General features: G+C 49.3%; 2 protein-coding genes across 2 annotated transcripts; one reads left to right on the top strand and one right to left on the bottom strand.

The window, feature by feature from the left end:
- The first annotated feature begins 5,988 nt into the window (after positions 1-5,988).
- Positions 5,989-7,589, top strand: LOC100842458 (cationic peroxidase SPC4). The gene has a single exon (XM_003572059.3). The coding sequence runs from the start codon at positions 6,190-6,192 to the stop codon at positions 7,372-7,374; it is 1,185 nt and encodes a 394-aa protein (XP_003572107.2). The 5' UTR covers positions 5,989-6,189; the 3' UTR covers positions 7,375-7,589.
- Positions 7,590-7,699: 110 nt separating this feature from the next.
- Positions 7,700-12,653, bottom strand: LOC100830749 (pyruvate kinase isozyme G, chloroplastic). The gene is made up of 12 exons (XM_003574314.4): positions 12,304-12,653; positions 11,426-11,680; positions 11,184-11,349; positions 10,747-10,881; positions 10,557-10,667; positions 10,383-10,471; positions 9,491-9,553; positions 9,189-9,364; positions 8,929-9,031; positions 8,629-8,804; positions 8,325-8,433; positions 7,700-8,195 (listed from the first exon to the last, which is right to left on the bottom strand). Exons 1-12 carry the CDS (start codon positions 12,505-12,507, stop codon positions 8,082-8,084), a joined length of 1,701 nt encoding a protein of 566 aa, XP_003574362.1. The 5' UTR covers positions 12,508-12,653; the 3' UTR covers positions 7,700-8,081.
- Between the last annotated feature and the right edge of the window lie 121 nt (positions 12,654-12,774).

The raw sequence follows: 12,774 nt of genomic DNA, 5'->3' as shown, positions 1-12,774 counted from the left end.
CATCTTCAACAAAATCGCTCGTAACTTTTTCATTATACGGGTCCAGGTAAAAACAACAACCTAATGCCATCTCCTAAGGTAATCCACGAATCCTCCCCATTTGTCCAAATCTGTCCGTATGGGATCTAAGAACAAAATACACAACCTAATGGGAACCCCCATTTGTCCAAAAGTGGTTCACACTCCCCATTTCTTTCCCAAATTTGGGGAGAGTATGGGGACTCCCCATTTATGCAAAACTCATCCAAATATTATCCACTTGTCTTTTTTGCTTACATGTCAAAGACTTATGAAAAAGCAAATGGGAGGTTATCATTGGACAACTTGATATTTTGCACACCCTTGGAGATGCCCTAAGAGATAAGAAAAAACCCCAATTGTCCAGATTCTGTCCAGCTCCCCCATTTCTTCCCGAATTTGAGGAAAGAATAGGAACTCCCATTGTCTGTCGGGCCCACCTGACACACCTGTTTTTTCCTCTATCTCGCTCCGACTTTGTCTCCTTCAACCCGATTTCCGTCACCTCCTCGTCTCTTCCCTCGCCGCCGCCTCTTCCTCTCCTCGCGCCGCCGAAAGCTCCGTCGCCTAACCTTGTCCTCCAGTCACTAGATCCATTGTCTTCTCCCTTCTCAAGATCCCGTCTCCGCCTCCCTTTTCACGGTGCCCCGACTTCCCCTGTGCCCCACCGCCACGCTCCCCGGTCACCTCTGTTTCTGCCCAGCGTACCGTGGAAGGAAGAGGAGACTGAATCGGTGGTTCCTCGCGAAGGGTTGTGTTGTCGAAGTGTAGGAGAACCTTGCCCGCTAGTCCTCCCACCGCCTAGAGCGCCATGGACCCGTTGATGGTCCAACTGCGGCTAATCGCGCTCGCGCCGCTCGACGAGCCACCACTGCCTCTGCGCTAGCAACGCCCATGCTGCTCCGTCCGCGGCCGCCCCCACGCTGCTCTGTTTTCTTGCTCAATTTGTTTTGGTTGCTTGTTTTGCCCCATCTACTATTGTTTCCACGTTCGGATTACCAAAAGCATGAAAACCCTTTAGAAGATTTGATTCAATAGATTTGATCAAGTACCAAGCTAGTTGCAATTTTAGAGAGAATTAAGAAGATAGATGGATCCAGAGAGATGATTTAATTTTGGTAAGGAGATGAAGAGATGCAGATATGGTTGTTGAAGGTGTTGTTTTTGTATGTCTCGTCAGTGTTTTCTATCTTTTTTTAGGAATCACCGGGGGCAGAGAGTCTCCCCACCTGAATATATTGCTCAAACGCGCCCGAGGGGCAATACATCTTGCCGGAGCAAGTACAATGAAAACACAAAAACCAAGTACAAGATTACAAGACAGCACAATAACAGTCTCCTAAACATAAACTAATTGAGTCTAGGCGAAAGCATAGAACAACACCGGCCGTGTTGCAACCATGAACAAGGAGCACTAGCAGGAAGGGAGGGGGTTGTCGATGGCAGCACAAATGCCAAGAGACAACACCGAGGAGCGAGAACAAGGGTAGCACCATGAGAGCTCAAGAGTAGCAACACCAAAACCAACAGACAAGTCCGTCAACTCACACCCAACATGGAAACTGCACTGTCCCCAAATCCACGCCTTCAGAGCTCACCAACGAAAGGACGGCTTTGTCTCGGAGGAAATGTGGGAGCCAAAGAACGGGAGATGGATCAAGCTCATCAATCATGAACAAGATACACAAATTTTCCACCGAAAGGGTGGTCATAACCCAGAAGAGTTGGGAAGAAAAAGGTACAAATGTGTGTCATGATCTCAAAAGAGCACCACTAGTGATAATATCTCTCAGAGTGGAGGTTTTAGCCATCTGGGAGTGTAATTGAAGGGTACCATATAGTGACGAGTTGATGGAGGCAACAGCAACCGGACATCAGCTAGGTGTAGATCATGAGGAGCAATATGGATGAACGTAGGCTAGGGAGGACGAAGATGAAAGTTGAACACTCAGAACCAAAAGGTGGACATTGGATCGGCACACATACCCTCTATCACGGCCATCTTCGGTAGGAGGATGTGGCCTCCATGGCTACCATCTGCAAGCCATAGATCTTGGGACAACGCATCACAGGGTGTATAGAGACTTCCAAGTCCAAGCCACGGCACCATTCGTTAGGCGGTGCCGCCACCACAGCTGTCATCTGCAGACAGTGGTTACCGAAGGCCATGGCAATGCCAGAGCCGACGGAGGGAAGGACCGGACAAAATTGGAGAGCTCGATGCATATCCCAAATCAGCATGAGCACCGAAAGTGTCGTCACGGGATCCGAGGGGGATGGGTTCGATGGTGTTTAGTGACTTGGGGTGGGGTGGGGTGCGGGGCAGAGGATGAGGACGGCAGGGGAGGCTGAGGAGGGCGAGGCCGCTCCAGGCGATGTCGAGGTGGAGGAGCGGCCAGAGGTTCGATGACTGCTCCCGGCGCAGGCGGTGAGGCAGCGGCGGAGGAGATGGAGGATAATGGCGGATCTAGCCCATGGATCGTGCGGGCAGGCAGACCGTGCGCAGCGAGCATCTTTGGCCGACAGAGCCGGAGCCCAAACGGCAGATGCGGGTGGGAAGGAGATGGAGGATGACGACGGATCTGGCCCGACAGACGCCGGATCCGGGCCGAAAACCGATGGATCTGGCCATGGGCGCCTGGAACGAGCGAGTTGGAGGAGGCGACGCCTGGGGCAGCGAGTTGGTGAAGGGGACGGCGAGTTGTTGTAGGTGCGAGCGTTCTAGGGCCGAGTCCTCGCCGCCGCCGTCGTTGGCCACGCCCCGGGCTTGCCGGCGGCTGCCTCAGGCGGCGGCGAAGGAGGAGATGGGTGGGGAGGGAGGTGGCGGCACTGGGGGAGCGGTCGCCGCCCGAGTCGCCCGCTGAGAGCAACGTGGGGGCCTCCTCTGTTTGTCTACATTTTCTATCTTTGAATAAAATAGCTCGGCATCCTTCCTCATTTCTTTCTACTCAGGATGCAATTGATCAGTTTCATACTTGTCAAGCCTCGTTTATGTGACTTGAAGTTCTCAGTTTCATTGTTGTACCTAGTACAGACCTGCTAGTTCTGATTATTCTTGACAGTAGTTACAAGAATAGTGTTATTTGAGTGGTATATACTCTCAGTTACAGACTACTTTCTACCCTGCCAACCCAATAGTCATAGTAGAATGCTCTCTACTCTGCCAATCTCCCTCTCTTTGAGCATTTTAATGTTTATCCTTGTGATGAAACTGAATTCTGCACTTGATGAGGAGAATTCAGTTTGTTTATTGATAAAATGAATTCTATCTGCATTTGTGATTACAATTCTGTGTATGCAGTACAGCGGTAGTACTTGTTGACGTATAGCAGCATGCCACCACAGAGGTGAATTTTGTGTATGTGGTATAGCAGTCAAGAGTTTTGAACGGATATGTTGTATTTGTAGTTTTTTTTCACGGTTCCAAGTTGACGGTCATATGTTGAATGAATTTAATTGGTGTTTAATTATGTCTGATTTTTTATATTTGCCTTTGAATTGTAAACGATGTTCAGATCATGCATGCAAGTGCAAAATTGAAGAAAAATGAAAAATGGTCAAAATGGACAAATGGGGTGGGAAAATTGAGGCTCCCATTGGACAACATGGTATTTTATCCATCCCCATTTGTCCAAAGACCCCTAAAATGGATGAATGGAGGCTTGCCCTTCGAGACACCGGCAGCGCTCATGTGACAAGCGATTGGAGACATGGTAAAAAGCTTGTCTGATGCCAAAGAATGCCATATTGCTTTAACATTAATTCCATAGCAGCAATCAAAAGTCAACATACGGCATGAAAACCTAAAGTAGGAGCGGACGGACGGAGCTCCCGAACAGGACCGGCGGAGGACGGAACATCATGACTGGCAGAGCTCAAGGTCGTCTCGCGTGGGATGTGCGGAAATACGTTTAAGTGGTTTGAGGGTTCCCCTTTAATCTGAACTGTATGTTTTTGATCGGATGGCCTACAAGAAAAGTTTGCACGTTTGCATCGAATAGCGGTTTTCACCAGATACACAGCCTATAAATTCTCAATTATGTATCGGAAGGATATAAATAGAGGTGTTTTACGGTAAACAATATAAATGCCCCTGCTAATTGACGTTCTACCACTCATTCCTTCCTCTAGTATCAAAAGGTACCGTAAAATACCTCTATAAATATTTATAGACTGCGTGCAAGAATCTAATTCTAGCGAATTAAAGCCGCAAAAAAAGCCTAGCTAGTTAGATTACTACAGGTGACCGGACTTTTTTTTCCGAAACGGAGTCAAAAGTTTTGCCTCATCTCATTAGTTAAAAAGAAGTTTTGATTCCCGGTTAATTGACGGGAAACCGGACAAAAACCGTTACAACGCTCCCAAGATCCGGCACGTGACCGGACTTGCCATCTTGTTGGGGGACTTGAACCCGGTCGGCGTCGTGCCGGCGGATCCAGGCCTTGGTGTAGGCCTGGAGACGGTAGCTCTGAGCCATGCATTCCGCGAACCCAGAGTCAAGGTGCGGGTATTTCTTCAGGACCCGCGCACGGGCCTCCTCCCCCCTTAAGTTGCACTTGAGCCTCTTGGGCATCTCCTCCAAGGCGTACGACCAATCCTCCTCCCGCGCCACGAACTCTGGCTCCTCCACCACCTCGTCCAACGGCCTCTTCTTCCTGCCCACGCCGCCGTCCACCTCCATGGCCTCGTGGCCGCCACGCCCCGCCGCCAACTCCGGTTCTGCTGCAACTCTTCGTCCAGCAGAGGATGCCTCTTATTCGCTCCTACGCCAGCGCCTACCTCCATGGACTCGTTGTGTTTGTGATGGATGGACGCCGGATCGATCGATATATGCCTTCGACTTGTCGATCCTGTTAGCAATTTGGAATGGCGGCGTATCTGGTGAAAACCTTCCTTCGGTGCAAACCGTGCAAACTTCATAAAAACCATGTTTAAAAGTTTCAAAACAATTCTACAAAAATACCATTGTCGGGAGTGTGATGTTCTACAAACCTGCAAAATTTCAATTTCAAAGTCAAAATCATTTGGAAGGAATTAAAAAGAAAAATTTACGATGAATAGTGTCAGACATCGAAAGATCACTATTCATGCAGAATTTGTTTTTTCGCTGCTACCAAATGCCATTGAGTTTGGAATTGAAATTTTGCACATATATAAAACATCACTTTTCTAACATATGTAATTTTTTTGAGAATTTTTTAAACCTCTTTCGATGAAATTTTCACAGTTTGTATCGTAGAGATGGTTTTCACGTGATATTTTGCCATATGGAATAACGACTTGGCTCCTCAACCTGTCGCTGGGCTTTAGGCTTTACCCAGCCGGCCTTTTTATTTTGGGGCTGGACCGGTATCGCACGTACGTATACATGCCGAGTCGGACATGGACTCTGCAGGCACGCGGTCGGATTAGGACCCTGCCAATTACGAGCTCGTGATAAAAATCACGATCGTACACTTTCTTTATTAAATTTATTTTGACAGCAGCGGAGAGCCTCACGGGCTGTGCATGCATGCGTCCTGTTCTGTTAGTTGGTACTCGTACGCCGTATCGACTGTGCTAAAGAAAAAGGCTCGATCAACCCCTGCTTGCTCCACGTAGTACAGGTGCGTATGACCGACAGTTCTAAACGTGGCCGGGTGCATGCGCCATGTGTCAATATACACTAATGCGCGCCATCTCACCACCTCCTCGATCGGTCTGCCTCTTACGTGGACAAGCTACCGCTCATAGTGAGTTTGGCACCCAGCCTGATTTGTTTAGTCCTCGTCGTATTATCCTCGTCGCAGGTTCACGATCGATCGAGACTTTTTCTTCTCGGGTCACTGCGGACCTGCCAATGCTGACGTGTGACCGCGGAATCTCTACGATTCTACACGATTGATTCACAGAGGCTGTTGGTGCTCCAAGTCACGATTAATCCAGATTCAACCCCAAAAAGAAGATTTCTATACATAAATATAAGAGCTTTTGCTACGGAGCACTCCGTACATACTTTGCCACACCTAGACATCGTCGAGCGCCAACATGCATGTTGGCCAGGCGGTCCCCCTCGACGGCATGCATCCTCCAGTTTTGCATGCATCACGATCGTACGTGTCCATCGACGTGTCACTCCACCGACTGACACGTCTATAAATAAAACCAAGGGCTCTAGGCACCTACGCATGTATGCACGGCTGCACGCGGCACGGGCACAGCAACCAAGTGCCCCTCCACCGACTGACCCAACACACCCACGCACGGAGAAAGATGGATCGTGCCAGGAGCAGGGCTCCTCTGCTCGCCGCAGCAGCAATCCTACTGCTGGCCATGGCCTCAGCACCGCTCGCTGCAACGTCTGAGCCCGAGGAGAATGTCGACAACGCGAGTCTGCAGCAGCCGCCGGTGGCCCCGGGCCTGTCGTTCGACTTCTACCGCCGGAGCTGCCCGCGGGCAGAAACCATCGTCCGGGACTTCGTCAAGGACGCCGTGCGCCGGGACATCGGCCTGGCCGCGGGGCTCCTCCGCCTCCACTTCCACGACTGCTTCGTCCAGGGCTGCGACGCCTCGGTGCTCCTCGACGGCTCCGCCACGGGTCCCGGCGAGCAGCAGGCGCCGCCCAACCTCACGCTCCGCCCTTCCGCCTTCAAGGCCATCAACGACATCCGCGACCGGCTCGAGCGCGAGTGCCGTGGCCCCGTCGTCTCCTGCTCCGACATCCTGGCCCTCGCGGCCCGCGACTCCGTGGTCTTCTCCGGCGGGCCAAGCTACCCGGTGCCCCTGGGCCGCCGCGACAGCGCCCATTTCGCCACGCCGCAGGACGTGCTCTCGGGCCTCCCGGCGCCGAGCTCGACGGTCCCGGGCCTCCTTAACGTGGTCCGGAGGATCGGGCTCGACGAAGCCGACCTCGTGGCGCTCTCCGGGGGCCACACCATCGGGCTCGCCCACTGCAGCTCCTTCGAGGACCGGCTCTTCCCGCGGCCGGACCCGACCATCAGCCCGTCGTTCCTTGGGCAGCTGAAGAACACGTGCCCGGCTAAAGGCGTCGACCGACGGAGGGAGCTGGACTTCAGGACGCCCAACAGGTTCGACAACAAGTACTACGTTAACCTGGTGAACAGGGAAGGGCTGTTCGTGTCGGACCAGGACCTCTTCACCAACGGCGCCACCAGGAATATCGTGGGCAGGTTTGCGCAGAGCCAGAAGGACTTCTTTCGTCAGTTCGGGGTGTCCATGGTCAAGATGGGGCAGATCAACGTGCTCACGGGCTCTCAGGGCCAGATCCGCCGCAACTGCTCCGCCCGTAACCCCGGCACCGTCCCGTGGTCGGACGTCCTCGTTGAGGCTGCTGCGGAGAGCCTCGGGCTCTTCTAGCTACACGTGCTCTGCTTCTTGGTGCTGGCAAGCAGGCGGAAGGACTGCTCTGGTTGTTAGTTGTGTCGAAATAAAGTGAGCAACGCGAGAGAAATCGTGGCATGATCGGTGATGTTGGCCGTGTCAAAAGAAGACTCCTGCTTATATCTACCGAGAATCTTTGAGTTCGTTGCCATGCATTCATGCTCCTCATTTTGGCATGTTTATTCGCACAATGACAGTACTACGCGTAATTTGACCTGAGGTTAGCATGCTCCTCAAGAGTACTAAATTTTGTTCTTGCACAAAATACATTCGATTACCTGGTAACTGATATCGCAAAAACTCTAAATAAACGTTAAACCGGTCCCTTCAGTCAAATAGGTTCACAGTTTTCCTTGTACAAAAAGAGGAAATATCACATTACTGCTACAATCTTGATAATCCAATTCTACCACTCTGGTAGCTGCTCCTATTCAATTCCCAGGGCAACAAAACTGGAAATTAGTGCTCGAAGGCAAACCATAGAGTATGAATGAATATCGTATTAAAAATTTCAATGTTACAAGTAAATTTAACATAAGCTACGGCTCGACGTAGCAATGTTTTCCATAAAAATTACTCGGACGTAGCCATAACGTGACACAGTGGAGAACACTTGAAGGTGCCATCAAAATTTCTCTTCTGATAGGGGGGAGGAGACCGGCATGCTTCTGCGTTGTTCTGCATCAGCACTGTACTTTCCTCACTTGGATGTGGTGAGTAGATTCGTCTCTCCAGATCGACTTCGAACCACTCTGGACCAGGGTCACGTAGTCCCCTTCATTCATGTATTTTGCATCCTGTGGAAGCATCCAAGAAACCCAAGAAAGGTACAGAGTAAGGGAATAAACATAACTTCGTATACACACTTGGATGTTTATTGTCGGAATAGCAATGAAAGATCAACAGTGTGAAACACATGGACTTACCAGCAAGCTGCTAATTGCTCTTGAGAAAGTTTCTTCTGCGTCATCAGAGAAGTCCATGAGAATAGGAACCACGCCCTGATAGAGTGCCAGCCGTTGCTTCACTCGTACTCTGCAAAAACAGAGGAATGCCATTGTCAGTGCTGCAGAGCACCTATTCCCCCTTTTGATGAATTGGTCATTCACTTGAATGGATGCTAGGTATCACACATCAATGCACAATATACTTTCAAAGTAGATTTCATATGAGGCAAGCACTGTGATTAATGTTTGGATGGCATGGGCAAAAAAGCACAAATTAACTTACTCATTTGTGAATGCATATATGGTGGACGAGGGGCGGTAGTGGCTCAGAAGGACAGCCATGGAACCCACACGCGTAAACACAATGATTGGTGTACGAAGGGTGTTAGCCATCATCGTTGCATGAGATCCGAACATCTTACTTAGTTGGCTTTTGCAAAAATCATCGTTGAGAAGAGCCTACCAAGATAATCACGAGAAAACAAAAGATTAAGTCAAAAGGGTGAAAGGCAGTTAAGTCTAAACAGTAAACATAAAATAAAATGTGATTTGAAGGTACCGAAACTGGAAGATGCAGTCATACCTGTGGACGTGCAACAAGACTGGGAGCTTTAGTTGGGTCGTAAAGGCTGGATTCTGTTCTAAGTGCCACAGTATGCATCACCTTCACTGCCTTCAATGGGTACCTAAGCACAGAAAGATATCCAGAGGCAAGTCAAATCACAATTTATCATTACCAATGTAGATCGGTAGCCTCTAGGAGAGCTTACTTAATTGCTTGAATGCAATCAATAAGAACACACTGATAAGGGATTTAAAACCTAAGACAAGTTAAAATCTTACTTTCCATGCGCAGTTTCACCAGACAGCATAATGGCATCAGCAGCTTCCCGAACTGCAATTGCTATGTCAGAGACCTCGGCCCTTGTTGGAGTTGGATGATCTATCATGCTTTCTAACATATTTGTGGCAACAATTACTGGTTTCTGCATGCTTCGGCATGTCCTGATAATCTCCTCCTGTATAAGGTCAACTAGTTGCAATTTAAATGCAATTGATGCTTGGTTGCATTTTGAGCATATGCAAAAAAAAGATACTCGAGTATTTATTGTGCGCCTAACATTATACATAAATTTTAAGCTCACCTGTAGTAAAGGTACTTCCTCAATTGGAAGTTCAGCACCGAGATCTCCACGAGCCACCATCGCCTACAAACATTTCAAGAAGTTCAATATCTAGTAATAATAAAGAAGTCCATGAAGGTGGCCTATTATACATATATTTGTTTTATTTGATGTTACATAAGATCAGAATGCGTCTACATATACAGTCATGATAGCAATGGAATTAAGACAATAAAAGTGTTCCAGGTTCGAACTACCACCAAATAGGGATGGCAATGGGTACCCATAACCCGCTTACCTGGCGGGTAAATCCCCATTAGGGTACGGGTTTGGGCCAAAATGTTAACCCACGAGTACGTAAATGGGAAATACTTCATACCCATCGGGTATTGCGGGTACGGGTATGGGAATACATAACCCATACCCTTGTACCGTTCACCCGTATAATAAACTCTCACAGGTGCGCTGTGCTGTCGTTTACTGTTTTAAATGATATATTATCCTTTTATCTGTGGCTGTTATTTATAATTTGTTAATATAGTGTTGTTTATGACGAAATTGATGCGGTTTTGACAAATATGATGCCGTTCCTAAGGAACATGTTGTTGTTGATCAAATTTTATTAATGGTGTTTTTACCCACTGGTACCCGTCTACCCTGACGGGTGATGGGTATGGGAAAATGTTGTACCCGTTGCCGGGTATGGGTACGGGTAACGGGTAAGTTCAAAGAGAAGGGGTAAGGGTATGGGAAGGCTCAACCCGTACCCATACCCTGCGGATGCCATCCCTACCACCAAAGACCCCGCAGTAAACATTGCTTAATCCAATTCTCATTACACCGCTATTTAAGGGCATTTAGATGTGGAAAGGAGTTGATATTTATTGTAACATGAAAAAAAGTGATGTCTTACCCCATCTGAAGCAGCAATAATGGACTGGAGGTTTGGAATTGAATCTGCACTCTCAATTTTTGGAATAACATGGATATCTGCATTAGCACCTGAATTGAAAAGAGCAAAGAAAATATTGAGTAAGCTCCCATAATAGATATCCAGGACTTCCATAAATAGCAGAGAGAACATTACTTTTCAGGTAGGCCTTGAGTTCATGAATAACTTTGGCATCCTTCACAAAGGAAACAGCATAGAAATCAACACCGTTTTCAACACCAAACTTGATATCTTCCCAATCCTTCTCTATTGGGGCAGAAGCATGTCAGACCGATTATGCGCAACAATGTGGCAATTGAGCATGTCGCAGCAGATACCAACAAACCTGTTATAGATGGCAGTGTCGCGCTCTTTCCACGGACATTAAGGTGGCGCCTTGATTTCAACTCCCCGCCATCAACTACTTCGCACTTGACAGTGTCAGCTGTTTTTGACTTCACAGCAAGTGACATCATTCCTCCTGTAAAACAAACAATATGTGATTGATTAGTAAGAGTAAAATTCTGCACAGTTTACCTGCAAAATTATTCAACTTCAAAAGAGAGACAAATAGTCTGATATAGTACAAGACAGGACAGTTGTAATACAAGCCCAACAACTTGAGCACTGAAAGAATGAAAAGCAGTAGATTGCAAAAGTATTGGAACCAGGAACAATTGTAGAAAAGATATTAATGCATGTACATGGGCATGTGCTTGCTTTAACGAGGAATTAAACATGCACGGCAAAATATGAGCTGAATGGTGACAGATTAGTCCTCACCATCCACCAAGAGTATGTCGCCAGCTTCAACATCGCTTATGAAGTCATCATAATTCACGCTAACAGTGTCTTCAGTGCTCACCCCTCTTTTGATCGTGAAATTGAACTCTTGACCTTCCACGAGCATGATTGGCTCTGGAACATCCCCACTTCTCACTTCTGGACCCTGCATGACTGAAATTCAGTCATCTCAACGCATTTGACTGTTACATTCAAATTTAATGCAATCAACCGTGATATACCTTTGTGTCCAGCATGATAGCAATAGTATTGCCATCAGTGTTCTGTGCGTTGTACTCCTTCACCAAATCAATCACCTTCTTGTGTGACTGGTGGTCACCATGCGACATATTCATACGTGCAACGTTCATTCCAGTCTCTGCAAGCTTCCATATCATCTCGCGAGTGTTGGTCGAGGGGCCTATGGTGCAAACTATCTTTGTCTTCCTCCTAACAGCATTTTGTGAGGTGGCGTCAGCAGTAACTTCACTATTGCTCTGCATTATGAAAAAGATAAATCTGTCACTGACGAACGAACCATTTGAAAAGCTAAATCTCCCATTCAGTTTTCCATGTTGGGAGTAACCAAGTAGGAAAAACACACACGCTTTCTGCACAATAAGGCAACCATTTTTCCAGTTTGAACTGCTGGTTTACGCTTGCTGTGTAATCAAATCAGGGTAAAAAGGACATGCGGTCCTCAGAACATAATGCGGCGGAAATGAGCGGATCAAAATGTCAACACGACGAGGCTACAGCAAGCTGGAGCAGATCACAGCGGCCGGAGCCCCAAACGTGGCGCTCGAATTAATCACCAGGGCAAGGAGGAGGACTCGACGACAGTACTCTACAAGCCCAACCGAGCAAATCCAAGCAAAACGCGACACGGCGAATCTAGCGCGGTGCTCGGGATCAGAACAGCCGAGAGCTGCGCAAGCTCGAAGCGACGAATTCGGCACCGGCTCTAAGGAGCGGACGGCCCGCATCGTACCACCGAGAGCCGGAGAAAAAGTCAATCTCCAGGCAGAACGAGCGCGCAGGGGTGAGGGAAGCAGGGGAGCCGAGAGCATGGTCACTCTGCTGAGCGTGCGTGCAGGGAGGGATCGACAGGGAGTCTTACCAGGGCGGAGAGGGCGCCGTTGGCCCCGACGGTGGCGAGATCCGCGGCCACCGTCTCCGAGGCGGAGGTCCGCAGCACCCGCGCCGCGACAGCCCTCCTGGGCTGCGGGGGCGCGGCCGCCGAGGCCGGCCTGGCCGCTGCCGCCGCCGCGCGCGTGGTCGTCGCCATGAATCCCACCGCCATCTCCGCCGCCGCAGCCGCCATTGTTGTTGTTGGAGGAGGAGCCGCCCGCGGTTCGCGCTAGAGACAGGACAGGAAGAGCGCTTGTGGAGGAGAGAGGGAGAGAGGGCGATTCGAGCGGCCGCGAGGGTTTCTTCTTCTGTTTTCTTCGTAATGGAGGGTGCGGGGAGGTCGACCATCCTTGGGCCGGGCCTTTATACGGCGGGGGGCGGGCCCGGGCGGCGCGGTCCACACGATGCGCCCCCCCTCGCGCGAGCCTCGGTTCCCACGCCCGCCCGCCCAAGAGAAGCG

This window comes from Brachypodium distachyon, chromosome 3 (genome assembly GCF_000005505.3).
Source record: "Brachypodium distachyon strain Bd21 chromosome 3, Brachypodium_distachyon_v3.0, whole genome shotgun sequence".
Lineage (NCBI taxonomy): Eukaryota > Viridiplantae > Streptophyta > Magnoliopsida > Poales > Poaceae > Brachypodium > Brachypodium distachyon.
Note: the sequence above shows the minus strand (reverse complement) of the source record. Positions and strands in the feature narration are given on the sequence as shown.